The sequence below is a fragment of the Eumetopias jubatus genome, unplaced genomic scaffold, assembly GCF_037043125.1.
Source record: "Eumetopias jubatus isolate StellerSeaLion01/CBP00866 unplaced genomic scaffold, mEumJub1_p1.0 scaffold_4, whole genome shotgun sequence".
NCBI classification, from domain to species: domain Eukaryota; kingdom Metazoa; phylum Chordata; class Mammalia; order Carnivora; family Otariidae; genus Eumetopias; species Eumetopias jubatus.
Genome location: NW_028274810.1, coordinates 2,141,653 through 2,161,539, shown reverse-complemented (window position 1 = coordinate 2,161,539; position 19,887 = coordinate 2,141,653). Strand labels below are relative to the sequence as shown.

At 42.0% G+C, this 19,887-nt stretch overlaps 1 protein-coding gene across 2 annotated transcripts in view; it reads left to right on the top strand.

Moving 5' to 3' along the window:
- TUFT1 (tuftelin 1) overlaps positions 1 to 19,887 on the top strand; it is a 44,217-nt gene that overhangs the window by 12,589 nt on the left and 11,741 nt on the right. Inside the window, exons 2-5 of one of the 2 annotated variants that reach the window (XM_028088401.1) lie at positions 9,820 to 9,921; positions 14,519 to 14,605; positions 15,157 to 15,246; positions 16,953 to 17,018. In XM_028088401.1, coding sequence (XP_027944202.1) covers positions 9,820 to 9,921; positions 14,519 to 14,605; positions 15,157 to 15,246; positions 16,953 to 17,018 — 345 coding nt within the window. Of the gene's footprint in view, positions 1 to 9,819; positions 9,922 to 14,518; positions 14,606 to 15,156; positions 15,247 to 16,952; positions 17,023 to 19,887 lie in introns of both variants that reach the window. The other variant, XM_088022908.1, reaches the window with a different exon arrangement.

Here is a 19,887-nt window from a genome sequence, read left to right as displayed (position 1 = left end):
TTGCCAGTGTGTAGCCGTTACAAACAATGCTGCTGTGAGCATATATCTGCATGTTTCCTCTTTACACTTCTTTTTTTAATTTAAAGACTTATTTATTTATTTGAGAGAGAGAGAGAGCGCATGAGTGGGAGGGGCAGAAGGAGAGGGAGAGAGATTCCCAAGCTGACTCCAAGGGCTGAGCTCGGAGCCTGACTTAAGGCTTCATCTCACGACCCTGAGATCACCTGAGCCGAAACCCAGAGTTAGAGGTTTAACCAACTGCGCCACCCAGGTGCCCCTACACTTCTTAAATCTATCAATTTAGTGAAATTCTTCCCAAGATGATAACTCATTATTGTTTTAATTAACATTTCCCTAATTACTGGTGAGGTTGAGCATCTTTCATATATTCTAAAATTTTACATTAAAATTTTTTCCAGTAATAGATTTTATTTAACCCAATATATGCAAAGGTTATCATTCCAAATGGTCAGGATAAAAAGAAATTATTCAATTTTTTGTACTATGTCTTTGTACAGAACATCTCTATTTGGACTGGCCACATTCCAAGTGGCCGATAGCCACATGTGGCTAATGGCTACCATATTGGACAATATAGTTCTTGATAGTGAATGACTTGACTTAACTGACCCAACTCCCTATATTCAGACCAAACTTCTACTTTATCAATCCATATGTCCCATCTATCTACCAACTGATTTATTTATTTATACATTAAACTTTTAATTTTATTATATAATTATTTTTAATTGAAATATAATTGACACACAACGTGACATTAGTTTTAAGTGTATAGCAGAGTAATTCAACAAGTCTATATGTTATGCTGTGCTCACAAGTGTAGCTACCATCTGTCTCCATGCAGAGTATCTTTTCATATGTCTACTTCATATTAACTACTTATATTTCCTCTTAGAGTTACCTTTCTTAGCCTTTGCTCATTATTTTTGTTTCCCCTCTTTTTGTGTTTGGTTTTTCCAGTATTCCATATTCCTTCTCTAAACTGAGAAGTTTGAGTTTCTCATAAGAAAGGGAATTGGGGAAATCCTTGGTCTTATCACCTGGAATTGATGCAGTGTATATTTTTTGAGAACCTACTTAGTTCAGACACTGTGCTAAATAAGCTTCTGATTTTACTGGAGGAGTTGCATAAATACGTAGTTATAAAGGAACGGGATCATCGTTATACTGTAGGATATGTATGTGGTGGGTGTAGGGAGCAGGCTCTGACCCAGGAGTGCTGGGCTAAGACCCTTAGAGAAAGGATGCCTGAGCTGGGAATTCTCCAAAGAGGCAAGGGATGGGAAGGGACCCAGAAAGAGAAAGCAACATGTGCATTGATGGGGAGGTGAAACACATAATTGCATCGGAGGACTCATCCACAGAAAGAGATTGGGATTTGGGTGCTTTCCTACAATTGGACCGGGAAAGTTTGGGATAGAGTATAGGGTACAGGTAGGGTAGTGGGAGGAGTCAAGACATTATGTGGTACAGACAATGATAAGCCTAGTCCTGAGGGGACTTTAGTGCCATGAGGAATTTTAATTTTTTAAGAAGATTTTATTTAACAATGACATACATACAGAAAAGTGCATGTATCATAAATGTACAGTCAAGTAATTTCACAAACTGGAAATACTTCTCTACCCAGCATCTAGAGCAAGAAACAAATCAATAGCCCCACAAGAAGCCCCTGCTTCTAGTCATTATCCCCTAGTTAGTATCTACCCCTGTCCTCCAGGGGTAAACACTGTCGTGACTTCTAAAGTATGTATTAGTTTTGCTTGTTCTTATACTTTTTCTATAAGTGGAATCATATCGTATACTTTTGTGTCAGAATTCTTTTGCTTAACACTTCTGTGAAGTTTACCCATGTTGCATGTATCATTCTTTTTCATGGCTGTACACTGTTCCATTGTATGACTATATCACAATTTTAATTGATCCATTCTACTCTTTTTTTTTTTTAAATGTGGTTTTAGGGGGTGCCTGGGTGGTGCAGTTGGTTAAGTGTCTGACTCTTGGTTTCAGCTCAGGTCATGAGATCAAGCCCTGTGCCCGACTCTGTGCTCAGCACAGAGTCTGCTTAAGATTGTCTCTCCCTCTCCCTCTGCCTGTCCCCCTAACGTGCGCTTGCTCGCTTACTCTCTCTCTAAAATAAATACATCTTTTAAAAAAATGTGACTTGGGACCCCTGGGTGGCTCAGTTGGTGAAGTATCTACCTTTGGCTCAGGTCATGATCCCAGGGTCCTGGGATCGAGTTCTGCATGGGGCTCCCAGCTCAGCAGGGATCCTGCTTCTCCCTCTACCTGCTGCTCCTCCTGCTTGTGCGCTGTCTCTGACAAAGAAATAAATAAATAAAATCTTTTTTAAAAAAATGGGGTCTTAGGGGCGCCTGGGTGGCTCAGTTGTTAAGTGTCTGCCTTCAGCTCGGGTCATGATCCCAGGGTGCTGGGATTGAGTCCCCCATCAGGCTCCTGCCTGCCATTCCCCCTGCTTGTGCTCACTCTCTGACAAATAAGTAAATTTAATAGACATCTTTTTCCAACAAGACTCCTTTACTTTAGCGATAAGCATATGCTATGGCAAATATTTTGAAGAGGAACATTACATCAAATTTTGAGGAGCAGTACATCAAATTTTGAGGAACTGGAACTTTTGTTTATGTGTTTTAGTCACTATATTTTCACTTAAGCATCATACTGTCCATCTTACCAACTTACACTAAGGCTGAGGGAGAATAAATCAATACACACAGCAAATGAAAGCCAGAATCAGTGTTTGAGCACAGGTCCAACTGTTCCAAATGTGATTCTTTTTCTGCAAAGAAGAGAGAAAGTCATTTGGGCTTGAGGGGTAACAGACCAGGCAATAAATTTGGTGGTAATCTAGGTACTGTTGTGTATCAATCTCATTCTGTCAAAAGAAAATATATTTTCCGAAATAAAAAAATAAATATATAAGAAGTAAAAAAGAGGGGCGCCTGGGTGGCTCAGTTGTTAAGCGTCTGCCTTCGGCTCATGTCATGATCCTGGGATCCTGGGATCGAGCCCCACATCGGGCTCCCTGCTTGGCGGGAAGCCTGCTTCTCCCTCTCCCACTCCCCCTGCTTGTGTTCCCTCTCTCGCTGTGTCTCTCTCTGTCAAATAAATAAATAAAATCTTAAAAAAAAAGAATTTGACAGTAATCTTTAAAAGTGAGGGCAAGGGAGGGGGCTTAGTTTGAATACCTAAGTTTATTTAGTTTAATCTATTCAGTGGCATACTAGTGGCCATTAAGAGCCAGTTTTGAAGAATGCTGAGTATGATGGAAATTAACGATGTAATATTAAAGGGAAAAAGCAAGTATGTAACTTTGTACAGTAGTATGTTTTTAAAAAATAGGCGTAGAAAGATTATAAGGAATACACTAACATTTTTTTTTTTTTTTTTTTTTTAAAGATTTTTTATTTTTTATTTATTTGAGAGAGAGAATGAGAGATAGAGAGCACGAGGGGGAAGAGGGTCAGAGGGAGAAGCAGGCTCCCCGCTGAGCAGGGAGCCCGATGCGGGACTCGATCCCGGGACTCCAGGATCATGACCTGAGCCGAAGGCAGTCGCTTAACCAACTGAGCCACCCAGGCGCCCCATACACTAACATTTTAATAGTGGCTATTTTGGGGTAGTAGGATTATAAGTACTTATTTTCTTCATTATATTCTTCAATTTTTGTCCCTGAAAGTATTAATTAAAATTTTTTTTAAGATTTTATTTATTTGACAGAGAGAGAGACAGCGATAGAGGGAATACAAGCAGGGGGAGTGGGAGAGGGAGAAGCAGGCTTCCTGCAGAGCAGGGAGCCCGACGCAGGGCTCGATCCCAGGACCCCAGGATCATGACCTGAACCGAAGATAGACGCTTAACGACTGAGCCACCCAGGCGCCCCAGTATTAATTAAATTTTTGTTAGATAATTGTAGATTCACATGCAGTTATAAGAAATAATAGAGATCCCCTGTGCCCTTTACTTAGTTTTCCTAAGTGGTAATATCTTGCAAAACAATAGCGTGCTATCACAACCAGAATAGACTTCATACAGTCAAGATACAGGATATGTCCATCACCACAGAGATACTTCACGTTGGAGCCCACATATACTTCCTTTTCACCCCCATTTTCTCTTTACCTCCTGGCAACCACTAATCGGTTCTTCACTTCTGTGATATTTTAATTTCAATAACGTCAAATAAATGGCATCATACCATATGTAACCTTTTGTGATTGGCTTCTTTCCCTTAGCATAATTCTCTGGGAATTGTACAAATCAATATATATATATTTTTTTACGAATCAATAATTTGTTCCCTTTTATTGCTGAGTAGTAAGTAGTCCATGCTATAGATATACCACAGTTTGTTGTCTATATTGAAGGGTATCTGGGTTGTTTCTAGTTTTGTGGTATTACAAATAAAGCTGCTATAAACATTAGTGTACATGTTTTTGTGTTAACATAAGTCTTCATTTCTCTTGGATAAATGTCCAGGAGTATGGTTGCTAGGTCATATGGTATTTGTATGATGAGTTCTTAAAGAAACTGCCAACCTTTTTTTTCTCCCCCAAAGTGGCTGTGTCACTTTACATTCCCGCCAGCGATGTGTGAGTGATCCAGTTTCTGGATCCAGTGATTGCCAGTATTTGCTGGTGTCGCTGTTTTTTGTTTTGGCCATTCTGATAGGTGTATAATGGTATCTCACTGTGGTTTTGATTTGTATCTCCTCAATGACAGTGAACATCTTTTTTTTTAAAGATTTATTTATTTATTGGAGAGAGAGAGTGCAGAGCGAGTGAGTGAGCGAGCGAGAGAAAGCATGAGTGGGGGTAGGGGAGGCAGAGGGAGAGGGAGAAGCAGTCTCCCTGCTGAGCAAGGAGCCCAATGTGGGGTTCGAGCCCAGGACCTGGAGATCATGACCTGAGCCGAAGGCAGATGCCTAATGACTGAGCCACCCAGGCGCCCCTCGTTTGTTGGTTTTGAGTGTTACCTGTTTGTATAGACTTTTAATGATTGCTCATGGTATTACACTTGTATAAGTGTAACTTATCACAGTCTACCAGTTGCCATTTTACCAGTTTGAGTGAAGTATAGAAACCGTACCTATCTTTACCATCCCCCATTCATAATAAAATTAATTTAAATATTACCTCTATGTACTTTTATTTTTTATTTATTTTTTTAAAGATTGTATTTATTTAGAGAGAGAGAGAGAGTGGGAGAAGGGAAAGAGGGAGAGGGAGACAGAGAATCTCAAGCAGATTCTCCACTGAGCATGGAGCTTAAGTGGGGCATGATCTCACTACCCTGAGATTGTGACCTGAGCTGAGATCAAGAGTTGGAAGCTCAGGAGCACCTGGGTGGTTCAGTGGGTTAAGCGTCTGCCTTCTGCTCAGGTCGTGATCCCAGGGTCCTCGGATCGAGCCCCGCATCGGGCTCCCTGCTCAGCGGGAAGCCTGCTTCTCCCTCTCCCACTCCCCCTGCTTGTGTTTCTGCCCTCGCTGTGTCTCTGTCAAATAAATAAATAAAATCTTAAAAAAAAAAAAAGAGTTGGAAGTTCAGCCGACTGAGTCACTGAGGTGGCCCCTCCTCTGTGTACCTTTAGAACCAAATCAGACAGTGTCATAATTTTATCTTCACCCATCAAACGTATTTTAGAAAGCCCAAGAAGAGAGGGAAAACCTATTGTATTTAATGATGTTTTTGCTATTCATGTTGTTTCTGTCTTTCTCATGTTCCAAAGTTTCTTTTGTATTGTTTCCTTTCTGTTTGAAGACCTTTTACAGACATTTTTTTTTAAAGAGATAAAGGGAGAGAGAGCTCTCGAGGAGGGGAAGGGCAAAGGGGGAGGGAGAGAATCCCAAGCAGACTCTGTGCTGAGTGCAGAGCCCGTCATGGGATGCCGAGCCCACACAGGGCTGCATCCCAGGACCTCGAGATCATGCCCTGAGCCGAAATCAAGAGCCAGCTGCCTAACTGACTGAGCCACCCAGGTGCCCCACTTTTTAAAAAAGATTTTATTATTTATTCCAGAGAGAGAGTGCAAGAGTGGGGGGAGGAACAGAAGGAGAGGGACAAGCAGACTTCACGCTGAGCACAGAGTCCAATGTGGGACTTGATCTCACGACCCTGAGATCATGACCTGAGGCAAGATAAATAGTCAGACACTTAACTATCTGAGCCACCCAGATTCCCCTACAGCCATTCTTTTAGTGTAGCTATATTGGTAACAAATTCTCTTAGTTTTCCTTTACCTGAGAACATCTTGATTTCCCCCTCATTCCTGAAGAAGATTTTTTGGTCATAGGATTGTTGATTAAGAGGTGTTTTTCAGTACTTGAAAATAGTGTGCCATTTTCTCCTGGTTTCTGATGAAAAATCTCCTTTTTATTCAGAGTGTTTTCCCCTTATAAGTAAGGTGTCATTTTTTTCTCTGACTTGAAAAGATTTTTTTCTTTGTCTTTAGTTATCAGAAGTTTAATTATGATGTGTCTTGGCATGATTTGGGGGCTCATCCTGTTTGGATTTGCTCAGCTCATTGAATCTGTGGGTTTATGTCTTTTGCAAAATTTGGAAAGTTTTCAGCCATTATTTCTTTGAGTACTTTTGCAAGTTGCCTACTTTCTCCTGTCCACCTGGAATTCTGATAACATGAATGGGTGAGATGACTTCTCAAAGGCTTCCATCCAGCCTACTTGTCTGTGCTTTTTCAGTTAGAATGCCTGGGTTCATACAATAAGCCAGACTTGATGATCTTCAATAGCTAATAATAACCCCTTTATTTTGGCTGAGGGATGCCCCAGCTTTCCCCAGCTGCCTCCAGGTATGGAGAGATATTTTAACCTAAGTGCCTGTCTGTGTCCTGGGGTAAAAAGAGTTGGCAGCCACTCTGGCTATTTTGAAATCATTTCCTCTTCTTTCTTGTGTAATGTTCTCTTGACCTAGATGTCATGGAGCACTCATATACATTCAGAAAATACTTACCCGTGTAAAGGACTGTGGCAGACAGCAGCCCACAAGGAGTTAACAGAAGGGGCAATTCCTCATGGAACATAAATAACTGAGGGGCAGGTGCCATGGGAGGCCCTGTGATGCTGAGGGAGCTGGGGGGATGGTCCCACTGGATGTAGGGAAGAGTCATGCAAGATGTGGATTTCAGTGTGAATTCTGGAGGGCCTGGTAGATGCCCCATGTGAAAATGGGAAGAAAGGACATTTCAGACAAATGGTGAAAGCCAAGTCACTGAGGTGGGATGTATTGGGCCAGGGGCTTTGAGAAGCAGTAACAGAAGAAGTGAGTTGACCCAGGCTCTGGAGGGCCTGAAATGCCCCCACTAAGGACCTAACTTGTATTTGGTAGGAATTAAGTATTTTTGTAAAAGCAGCTACATTACTAGGATTGGGAAGGTTGAAGGGCCATGTGGGAGTGTCTTCCATCTGTCCCAAATTTGGGTTCATTTCAAGAAGTAGGAGGAGGCTAATATTTGAGTACCTCTCTCTTATGTGGCAGAGAACAACCTCCATACACTTTTCAGTTAATTTTCAACAAAAAAACCCTAGTAGTGTTAGAGGGTAGTGTTGCCATTTTATAAGGAGAACACTGAGAGTTAAGTATCTGACCACAGAGACTGATTTCTTCTCTCCCAAGTTCTCTTTCTTGAATAGGAAAGACTATTCCCTGCCCAGAGAAGCTTCTCCCAGCTCCCTCAGTCGGGCACATTCTTTCTTCCTCCTTTCCTTCCACCAGACATTTGGAATGTTAGGAGGGTTCCTTAAAACCTGTTAAGGGTAAGATGGCATTTATACTCCTGGACCTAGAGATCACTTTTATCCTTGGGTAGCTCAGCCCGCATCTTCCCATCATTGCCTGGGGGAAGCATATACTCCCTTTCCATGCTCTCATTGTATCAAAGCTGGAAGGAACCTTAGAGACACTTAGTCCAACTCCTTATTTTTCTGGTGCAAGCTAGAGGCCCAGTGTGGCTAAATCTCTCATCCAACTCTACACATAACACAGGTTATGGCAGGGTTTGGTCCTCTCTGCCTTGCTGACCCTCTCTCAGTGTTGTTATCTCCCCAGATCTTCAGTACCTACTTTTTCCATTTACCATATGATTTCCCTCTTACTGTGTTCTATTTGCCCCTCATTTTGTTTTTTATTTTTTATTTTTTTAGAAAAGATTTTATATATTTGTTTGACAGAGAGAGCATAAGTGAGCAGAGCGGCAGACAGAGGGAGAGGGAGAAGCAGGCTCACCCAGCAGGGAGCCAGATGTGGGACTCGATCCCAGGACCCTGGGATCATGACCTGAGCCAAAGGCAGATGCTTAACAACTGAGCCACCCAGGCCCCCCCCGCCCCAGTTTGTTTTTTAAACCTCCTTTGAGTTAGGAAAGAAAAACTGCTTCTTCCTTTGAAATTAGACTCATCTGTAGATAGATACCTATTGTCTTGCCTATAAAAATAGGGGCTTGGGGGCACCTGGGTGGCGCAGTCAGTTAAGCTTCCGACTCTTGGTTTTGGCTCAGGTTATGATCAGGTGATCAGGTGGTGAGACTGAGCCCAGCACTGGGCTCCACGCTTAGTGCTGAGTTTGCTTAAGTTCCTGTGTCTCTCTCCCCCTCAACTCTCTCTCCCAAATAAATAAGTAAATCTTTTTTTTTTAAAGATTTATTTATTTGACAGAGAGAGACAGCAAGAGAGGGAACACAAGCAGGGGGAGTGGGAGAGGGAGAAGCAGGCCTCCCGCTGAGCAGGGAGCCTGATGCGGGGCTTGATCCCAGGACCCTGTGATCATGACCTTAGCTGAAGGCAGACACTTAACCGACTGAGCCACCCAGGCGCCCCTAAATAAGTAAATTAAAAAAAAAAGGGGGTGGTTTGGATTCAACTACTGCCCTATAGTTTGGTTCAAGAAGGAGGATATCCTAGTCTTGGAAAGTGCATTGGTAGCTTCCTGGTTGGCTGTCAGGTGCAGGAACCCTGGATTGGGGATGCCTTCTTCAAGGCTGGGGAAACAGGAATGCGTGCAATGTGCTGTAGTCCGAGGATCAGGGTAGCTAGCCCCTCTGGAGCTTCATGGAGCAGCGTGCTGTGTAGTCTCTGGTGTGGTATACAGAGCACTGTCAGAGGCCCCAGAGACATCCTGCCACCCAGGAGTGACTGATCTTAGGCAGGCTAACGTCACCTCTCCAGACCTCAGCTTTGCTGTCTGTTAAGTGGTGATAATAAGACCCACTCCACAGGGCTGGCAAAGTATCCCTGTGCCAGTCGTGGACCGTAAAGGTAAGGGGTTATTGTTGCTGTCATTGTCATTATTAGGGCAGCGTGGACATTCTCAGGCTGGCTCTACAGAGTGAACTGACAGGAGATGAACTTGAACACTTAGCCCAGAAGGTATCGAGGTTTCTGGTGGGGTGAGACCTCTCCCTCAGCCAGTTATCCTTCCTTGCTGCTGACTTCCCATGCCAGTGCTGCATGGAACCATCTGTGCTGCCGCTCAGGATCACCTCCTTTCAGACACACCACCTGACCTCCTTGCTGTGCACTGCTTTGGGGGATGGGGAGACCCCACTAAAAGTAAAACTAACTGCAATTTCTGCTAATTTCCCCTGTCCGGTGTTGCTGCTGTGTGGCTTCTGGTAGAGGTTCTGAAATGAATTTTTGGCGGGGACAATCAGACTAACCCTTTACATCTTCTGAGGAGCAGGTATTCTGCATTGGTCAAGGGGCAGAAGTTCTGGGCTTGTCATGATTTCTGAGCCATTTCTCTCTCTCTTTCTCTGTCTGGCAGGCGGGCAGGAAGACCTATGCCATGGTGTCTGGCCGCTCAACCAGTCATTCCCTGGCCTCAGAACTGGTGGAGTCCAATGATGGCCATGAGGAGATCATTAAGGTAAGCTTTGTTCACCTCCACTCTTTCTCTCTCCCCTCTTTCTCCTGACAGGCATGTGAGAGGGAGCATTGGACTTTGCCACAGGGTTTGACTGTGGTTTGACTAGGAGGAACCAGACCTGTAATGCTAGTTCCTGGGTATTTTCCTGGAAAGATCTTAATTAACACTAGGAGACCATAGTCCGTGTGTAGTGACTTTGGTGCAACTCAGCCGTAGGCACGAGGATGGATGAGATGACCTTTCTAGGTGCCTATCTCACTATCCATATTTAGCTGCTGGAGGTTGTGGAGACAGGTGGGAGGTGTGGTTAGGGAACTTACTATTTTTTTTTTAATAGAACGATTTTTGTTACAAAGATTTGTAACAGCTCTTTGAGACATAATTCACATACCATACAATCGATTCAGTTAAAGTATACAATTCAGGTTTTGAGTATGTTCACAGATTGTGGCAATCATCACCACTATTAATTCCAGAACACTTTCAGTCACTCTTTTCCTGCTCCTGGCAATCACCAGTCTATTCTCTGTCTCTGTGGGTTTGCCTTCTCTAGACATCTCACGTAAATGGAATCCTAGAACATGTGGCCTTTGTGTCTGGCTTCTTTCACTTAGCATAATAGTTTCAAGATCCAGCCATGTTGTAACATATGTCAGTACTTAATCCTTTTAATGGTTAAATAACATTCCCTTGAATGGATATATCACATTTTGTTACCCACTCATCAGTTGATGAACATTTGGGTTGTTTCCACTGTCTGGCTATTATGAATGATGCTACTATGAATATTCAAGTGAAGGTTTTTGTGTGAACGTATGTTTTCAGTTTTCTTGGTATCTACCTAGGAGTGGAATTGCTAGGTCATTTGGTAACTCTGTATTTAATCTTTTGAGGAACTACCAGAGTTTTTCTCAAAACATTTGTTCTATTTTATATTCTCACCAGCAATGTAGGAGGGTTCCAGTTTCTTTATATCCTTACCAACACTTGTTATTATCTGCTTTTTGATTATAGCCATCCTATTGCATGTGAAGCCATATCTTGTGGTTTTCATTTGCATTTCCCTGATGACATGCTTTCATATGCTTATTGCCTATTTGTGTATCTTCTTTGGAGAAATATTTATTCAAATCCTTTGCCCATTTAAAAATTCAATAGTGTTTAAAGAGTTTATGTGTAGGTACAAGTAATGAATGTGGCCACACTTTCTCCATGGTGTTACCCTCGCTATATTTGAATTTTTAAATAGCAGTGAATAGTCCAAAAGACTTTTAATGATAATTAAATTTGCGAAAAAGAGTTTGGACATGATTATTATAAATAATCATTTTTGTTAAGTCAATTGTGTTTTAATTTTTGAGATGTAAGTGTTCCTTATATATTCTGGATACTGACTAGGCCCTTACAATATATGACTTGGAAATATTTTTTGTAACTTTAAAAAAAAATGTTATTGTTATGTTAATCACCATACATTACATCATTAGTTTTTGATGTAGTGTTCCATGATTCATTGTTTGTGCATAACACCCAGTGCTCCATGCAGAACGTGCCCTCCTTAATACCCATCACCGGGCTAACCCATCCTCCCACCCTGACTTGGAAATATTTAAAAAAAAATTTTTCCCACTCTGTGTTTTGTTTTGTTTTTCACTTTCTTAATGATGTCCTTTGAAACAAAAGTTTTCAATTTGATGAAATCCAATTTATATATATTTTTTCTTTTATTGTGTTTTTGGTGTCCTATCTAAGAAGGTTTTGCCTAACCCAAGGTCACAAAGATTTATTCCTGTGTTTTCTTCAAAGAATTATGTCTTTAGCTCTTATGAATAGGTCTATGATCCATTTTGGGTTAATTTTTGTGTATGGTATAAGGAAGAGGTCCAGTATCATTCTTTTCCATGTGGATATCCATTTATTTATTCAGGTTTTTAGCATGTTTACGGATTGTGCAATCATCACCACTGTTAATTCCAGAACATTTTCAGTCACTCTTTCCTGCTCCTGGCAATCACCAATCTATTCTCTGTCTCTGTGGATTTGCTTCTTCTAGACATCTCACGTAAATGGAATCCTAGAACATGTGGCCTTTATGTCTGGTTTCTTTCACTTAAACCAGCATCATTTGTTGGAAAGACTGTTCTGTCCCCATTGAATTGTCTTGGCGTCCTGTCAAAAATCAGTTGAGTGTATTTTTATTGTATTCTTATTGTTTCTGGACTCTCAGTTGTATTCCACTGATTTATGGGTCTTCTCCTTATGCCAGTTCCACACTGCCTTGATTACTGTAGCTTTGTTAATATTTATTAATATTTGTAATTTTGTTATTTTTCAGGATTGTTTTAGCTATTCAGAGCACTTTGTATTTCCATATGAATATGAATTTTAGGATCAGTTTGTCAGTTTCTGCAAAGAAGCCAGCTTGGATTTCGATAGGAATTATATTGAAACTGAAGATCAATTTGGGGAGTATTACCATCTTAACAATACTAAGTTTTCCAATCCACGAAAATGGGATGTTTGTTCATTTTTTTAGGCCTTCTTTTATTTATTTTTTTAAAGATTTTATTTATTTATTTATTTGAGAGAGAGAGAGAAACAGCATGAGAGGGGAGACGGTCAGAGGGAAAAGCAGGCTCCCCGCTGAGCCAGGAGCCCAATGTGGGACTCGATCCCAGGACTCCAGGATCATGACCTGAGCCGAAGGCAGTTGCTTAACCAACTGAGCCACCCAGGTGCCCCAGGCCTTCTTTTATTTTTTTGAACAATATTCTATAATTTTCAAAATATAAGTCTTGAACTTTGTTAAATTTATTTCTAAGTATGTTTTCTTTTTAAAATTTTTATTTAAATTCAGTTTAGTTAACATACAGTGTATTATTAGTTTCAGGGGTAGGACTTAGTGATTCTTCAGTTGCATATTATAACACCCAGTGCTCATTACATCAAGTGCCCTCTTTAATGCCCATCACCCAGTTACCCTATCCCCCCCTCCAGCAGCCCTCAGTTTGTTTCCTAGAGTTAAGAGTCTCTTTGGTTTGTTTCCCTGTTTTTATCTTATTTTTCCTTCTCTTCCTCTATGTTCATCTGTTTTGTTTCTTAAATTCCACATATGAGTGAAATCATATGGTATTGGTCTTTCTCTGACTTATTTCACTTAGCATAATATACGCTAGCTCCATCCACATAGTATTTTTTCTTTTTGTTGCTATTGTAAATAGAATTGTTTTTAAATTCCATTTTGGATTTTTCCTTGCTAGTGTATAGAAATACAGTTATTTTTTGTATATTGATCTTTTTTTTTAAAGATTTTATTTATTTATTTGACAGAGAGAGAGACACAGCGAGGGAGGGAACACAAGCAGGGGGAGTGGGGGAGGGAGAAGCAGGCTTCCGGCTGAGCAGGGAGCCCAATGTGGGGCTCGATCCCAGGACCCTGGGATCATGACCTGAGCCAAAGGCAGACCTTAACGACTGAGCCACCCAGGTGCCCCTTTTGTATATTGATCTTAAATCCTACAACTTGCTACAGCCTCTAATAGTTTTGTAGTGGATTCCTTAGGGTATTCTATATAAATGATCACTTCATCTGTAAATGGAGGTAGTTTTTCCTCTTTCTTTTCTTTTTTTTTTTTAAAGATTTTATTTATTTATTTGAGAGAGAGAGAATGAGAGATAGAGAGCACCAGAGGGAAGAGGGTCAGAGGGAGAAGCAGACTCCCTGCTGAGCAGGGAGCCCGATGTGGGACTCGATCCCGGGACTCCAGGATCATGACCTGAGCCGAAGGCAGTCGCTTAACCAACTGAGCCACCCAGGCGCCCTCCTCTTTCTTTTCAATCTGAATGCCTTTAATTAATTTCTTTTTCTTATTTAAAGTAATTGCAGGGTCCTTAAAGAAAGCAAAACTACCCCATAATTCTTTCGATGTAATCATTGTTGTTACTACTTTATTGTGTATCCTCTCAGACATTTTCCTATATATGTGTATTTTTTCAAAAGTTAGATTGTATTATATATATTCTGTTCTACAATTTGCTTGCCCCCCCCACACTTTAATGCTTTAATGTTGGTTTATAACATCTTCTGTGTCCATAAATGTAAATGTCTGGTATTCTAATGGCTGCATAGTATGCTGTTATAGACATACCACAATATAAGTAATCCCCCATTGTGGGACATTATGCCTATTTCCATTTTTGCATTCGTAAACAATATTTTGCTGAACATATGTTACTAAATTGTGTATGTGTTCTATAACACATGTAATAAATATTTTCTTAATTGTAAAGGATTGAAGCATGTATAGAGAAAAATGTGTAAATCTCTTTTTACAACTTCATTTGCATAAATTTACATATATATGTGAGTGTTTATGCCAGTTTGGCTAAATTTACTTCCTTAGGATAAATTTCCAGAAGTAGATTTGATAGGTCAAGGAGTAAGTATAGTTCTAAGCCTTCTGATTTGAATCGTCGAATTGGCACACAGAAAGGCAGTAACAGTTGACCTTCCCAGCAGCAGTATATGAGCCTGCCTGTGTGGCATTAACTGACCAGGAGGTTCCTTACCTGAATAGTATCGTTTTCCTTGTTGCAGGTATACTTGAAGGGGAGGTCTGGAGATAAGATGATCCATGAGAAGAATATCAAGCAGCTGAAGAGTGAGGTGCAGTACATCCAAGAGGTAGGCATCCCTCCCTCTCAGGCAACTTCCCATTTTTTTGGCTCCCTTCTTTTGTGGGGTCTGGTTCTCTCCCATCTGCTCCCTTCATACCCAAAGTGCCACCAGGCCCCTTGAGTCAAGTATCATTTCCGACCCTTCCAATAATCAGCTAATCCATTTATCAACACATATTTATTGATTACCATGTGTCCAGCACTGTACCCCGGCCATCATCTCTAAAACTGCCAGTCTCTTTTCCCCAGCTTTTCCTGACACTCCCCCTGGCTCCTGTTGGCTCCTTGGCACTCGTCATCATGTAATAACATATTACATGTTTCACATGTTTGCCTTTTGTGTTGTGTGTTTCTGCAATAAGAATGTTAGCTCCGGCAGGGCAGGGTTTCCTGTTTGTGTAGGAGGGACTTGCCTGGGGTCCCTCCTTCCCCCAGCTAGTGCTAAGGACAGTACCTGGCTCATAGGAGTATGGGTCGGGGATAGGCACAAAGCTGGGTGAGGTGGTAGGCTCTCTTGCCTTTTTCCCAAAGCTAAGGCTTCTTGCCCTCCCCTCCCAGGCCCGGAACTGCCTGCAGAAGCTCCGGGAGGACATAAGTAGCAAGCTTGACAGAGATCCAGGAGATTGTCTCCATGGACAGGAGATACAGGTAATAGGAAATGGTCAATGGAAGAGGTTGTGCCGGGTAGTCCTGTTTACATCACGCAGTGGGTGATTCGGCACTGGGATTCTCCGGGAACGGCGTGAATACAGGCAATGTTGGCTTCTCAGAGTGCTCACGACTTTAGCAGTGCTCTCCAGCAGGCGGGCACTTGCATTTACACATATCAGCCTATGTAGAAGTATACCTGTTCCGAAAACACTGTGTAAAAATGGAATTCATGTAAATAAAACTACCATGAAGTTATTGGTAAAACCTCTTCTCTGTGAGGATTCTGCAATCAGTCTTTTTGCAACACAGTGTCTGCTTTAGCAGACAATTACCTATAAATGCAAACTTCTCATAAGTCGATCATACTAAATTGGGGTGACACTGTGGTGTGAATTGGAGGTCTTGGTCCTTGTCTGTTATTTGTGTATGTAGCGGTCTCTGCCCTGGCACGAGAAGCTCCTCGAGGTTAGGGTTCACCCCCACCCCTGTCTGTGTATCCCCACACTCAGCACAGGGTCAGGGATGCAGAAGGTCATCAGTAAATGTCATATTGAACCTAGAGGCAAGGTCTTCTTGAGATGGATGGATAACCCTGGGATCTTGCTTTTCAGCTTTTCTAAAATTGGAGGCTAGGGGCGCGTCGTGGGTGGCTCAGTCATTAGGCGTCTGCCTTCGGCTCAGGTCATGATCCCAGGGTCCTGGGATCGAGCCCCACGTTGGGCTCCCTGCTCCGCGGGAAGCCTGCTTCTCCCTCTCCCACTCCCCCTGCTTGTGTTCCCTCTCTCGCTGTGTCTCTCTCTGTTGAAATAAATAAAATCTAAAAAAGAAAAAAAAAATTGGAGGGTAGAACTGACCTCAGGAGAACATACCTGTCTCTTCCATTTCACCCTCCTTTAGAGGCTGAGTTATAGCTCCTTTATTTGCATTTGGTTCGGAGAGGGGGTAGTCTTCCTCCAGTAGCCCCTGCCCTCATTCTCCTGAGGGAAACCGTGACCTGGCAGCTAGAGGCGGCAGGGCTCCTCTCTGGCATGAGCATGCCCGAAGCTTGTGTGGCCATTCCCCCTAACTCGCTTTGCTGTGACTGAAGGTAGGACTTTCACTGCCCGAGCTCACATCTGGCTGCTGGGAGGTGCTTTGTTGGGTGACTGAAGAGCCTGATGTGCTCAGAGACTGGCCCAAAAGTCCAGGGCCCTTGCTTGCACAGACCAGCAGCCATATGATGAATAATCAGGCTTTGGGTTGGAAAGGATTGCAGCAAAGGCCACTTCACCTTTCGCTTTCGGCTTCGTCAAACCTCGTCAGGATCCCCGAGGGGCAGTGGGAGCTCTCTGTTGGTGGCAGGCAGCTGCTTGTATCCCCTGGGCTTCCAGGAGTCAGCCTGCATGTTTTCCTGTCTGCTGCCCTGCATCCTCCCTGCAAGGCTACAGTATTCCTTTCAAGGCCACACACGTTTCTCCACTCCCTCTCCTCTCCATTTTGCACAGAGCACTCGGTCTTTTTTCCCTACCTACCTGCCTACCTGCCTTCCTACTTTCCTTCCTTCCTTTTCTTCTTCCTCTTCCTCCTTCACTTCCCCTTCCTCTTCTTTCTCCATCTTCTCCACCTCTTTCTTTTATTCTAAGATTTGAGATCTTAGGAGATTAATGTTTCAAAGTTGGTTTTTTGGGCTGTTTTAACTACCAGTTTTATTTTTCTTTGAACAGGTGGTGTTAGAAAAGCCCAATGGATTAAATCCAAGCTCCACAAGCCCATATAGCAGCCCACCTGAGGTAGGTAACGGGGAAAACAGTGGTAACTACTTCATAGCCAGGAGGCAGGATATTCTCCTCCCCTAGCGCCTTGTTATTACTCTTTCTCTCTCACTAAATATAAGAGTAACATTTGCTGTAAAAATTCAAACAGCGGAGAAACATACAAACCGGAGATTCTCCTTCCCCAGTTCCACTCCTTTAAAGGATCCACTGTGAACAGATTGAAGTGGGTGGATCCTTTTAGAGCTGTGCTCTTGGCCTTCACTGCTGATTGGAATGGCCCTGGGAGCCTTAAGGAGACGAGCCTGGTGCCAGCCCCAGAGATTGTAATTTAATTGGTCTGAGATGTGGACTGGGCATCGGGACTTTAAAAAGCTCTTCAGGGGGAGCCTGGCTGGCTCAGTGGGTAGAGCATGCAACTTTTGTTTTGTTTTAATTAATTAAATAATTTATTGAGCGGGCAGTGGAGAGAGGGAGAGGGAGAGAGAATCTTAAGCAGGCTCCACACTCAGCTTGGAGCCCAACTTGGGGCTCGATCTCACGACCCTGAGATCATGACTTGAGCCGAAATCAAGAATTGGACGCTTAACTGATGGAGCCACCCAGGCACTCTGAGCATGCAACTTTTGATCTTGGGGTTGTGAGTTTGAGTCCCACGTTGGGTGTGGAGATTACTTAAAAATAAAATCTTAGAAAAAAGAAAAAATATCTCTTCAGGTCATTCTACTGTCTAGCCAAAGCTGAGTACCAACGTTCTAACATATTTTTCTTTTCTTTTTTTTAAAGATTTTCTTTATTTGACAGAGAGAAAGATAGCCAGAGAGGGAACACAAGCAGGGGCAGTGGGAGAGGGAGAAGCAGGCTTCCCGCCGAGCAGGAAGCCCGATGTGGGGCTCGATCCCAGGACCCTGGGATCATGACCTGAGCTGAAGGCAGACGCTTAACGACTAGGCCACCCAGGCGCCCCATCTTTTCTATTTTTTTTTTTAAGATTTGGTTTTTGGGGGGGCCTGGGTGGCTCAGATGGTTAAGCATCTGCCTTCGGCTTGGGTCATGATCCCAGGGTCCTGGGATCGAGCCCCACATTGGGCTCCTGGCTCAGCAGGGAGCCTGCTTCTCCCTCTCCCTCTGCCTCTCTCCCTGCTCATGCTTTCTCTTCTCTCTCTCTGTATCTCTGTGTCTCAAATGAATAAATAAAATCCTTAAAATAAAATAAAATAAAATAAAATAAAATAAAATAAAATAAAATAACTTAAAAAAAAAAGATTTGGTTTTTGGGATGCCTGGGTGTCTCAGTCCGTTAAGCGTCTGCCTTTGGCTCTGGTCATGATCCCAGGGTCCTGGGGCTTCTTGCTCAGTGTGGAGCCTGCTTCTCCCTCTGCCTGCCACTCCCCCTGCTTGTGCTCTCTCTCTCTCTTTCTGACAAATAAATAAAATCTTAAAAAAAAAAAAAGATTTTGTTTTTGTTCTTTTTAAGTAATCTTTACACCCAACAGGGGGCTGGAACTGACGACCCAGAAATCAAGTCTCATGCTCTTGTGACTGAGCCCGCCACGCACCCTGCTAGTTTATTTTTCTATACACAGACCACCGTATCTAAACACTACATGCATGTATGTTTGTATATGTGTTAATATATACGTACACACCATAGTTATATGTATAAATAACGTGTGTATAACATACACAGACTTTGCGCAGATGCAGGGTCATGATAAATACTCCGTGCTTTTCAGTTTTTTTAAACTGATAGCCTTCTGTCAATTTATTAAATTTATAGCCTTCTTTCTCTGTTAGTACATGTGGATCTACCACATTCTTTTGAATAATGACATAGTAGTATTTCTTTCCATGGCTGTCCTTGTTTATTTATTTATTTTTTAAAATTCCAGTATAGGTAACATCCAGTGTCAGTTTCAGGTGTACAGTGTAGTGCTTCAGCAATCCTATGTACCCCTACCCAGTGCTCATCATGGCTATCTTTTTTGAAAAAAAATTTCCCCCCAGCTTTATTGAGGTATGATTGACAAATAAACATGCTATACTTGTAAAAAAAAAAAAGCCCTCTGTCATTAGATTTTTTGTGATTATGTAATAAGATATGCTTATCGTAGAAGATTTAGGAAATTCAGAAACACAGAAACGTGAAAGGAGAAAAAAATGTCATTCAAATCTACCCAGAAAAAAAACCACAGTTTGAAATGCAAACATGTATTACAGTATTGAGATGATACTGTATATAGCATTTCTTTATGTTTGTTTTTTTTTTGTTTCAGTGGGTTTTTTGGTTTTGTTTGTTTTTTTTTGGTTTTTTGGATTGTTATTTCTGGCCCTTGAGTGCCTGGCTAAATCAGATCTACCCACCATTCAGGGCATATTATCATCTCTGATTTCATAAAGGCCTTTCACTTTTTTCTTTTTTTTTGGCCTCTCCCCTCCCCAACCAAAAGGTATACATTCTAATATATTCAGTGTATGATTTAGCTATGCCTTTGTTTTCAATTTTCATAATGAATTTGTGCTATATTTCTCTTGTTTTCCTTTTTGACCAACACCATGTTCTTAGGATCTACCCACATTGCTGTGCTGAAATCTAATGTGTTTCTAACTCCTACATGCAAAGTTTTACAACTACCTTTTTTCTCTTTATATTATACCATGAAAATTTTCCATGTCATTAAATAGTCTTATAAGAACATTTGAAATAAGCACATAGAAGTTATGCTCCAGGAGCCCTTTAAATCATTCTCACCTGCTCAGCCGCTTAGGTACAGATCTAGGGCAGTTGACTGGATAACTTCTTGATGGCTAGAGTTTGGCATGTTATGATTCTAGCCACTTGCTCTAGATGTGCAATTTGAATTTTTTCCCTTCCCCTGAATCACCA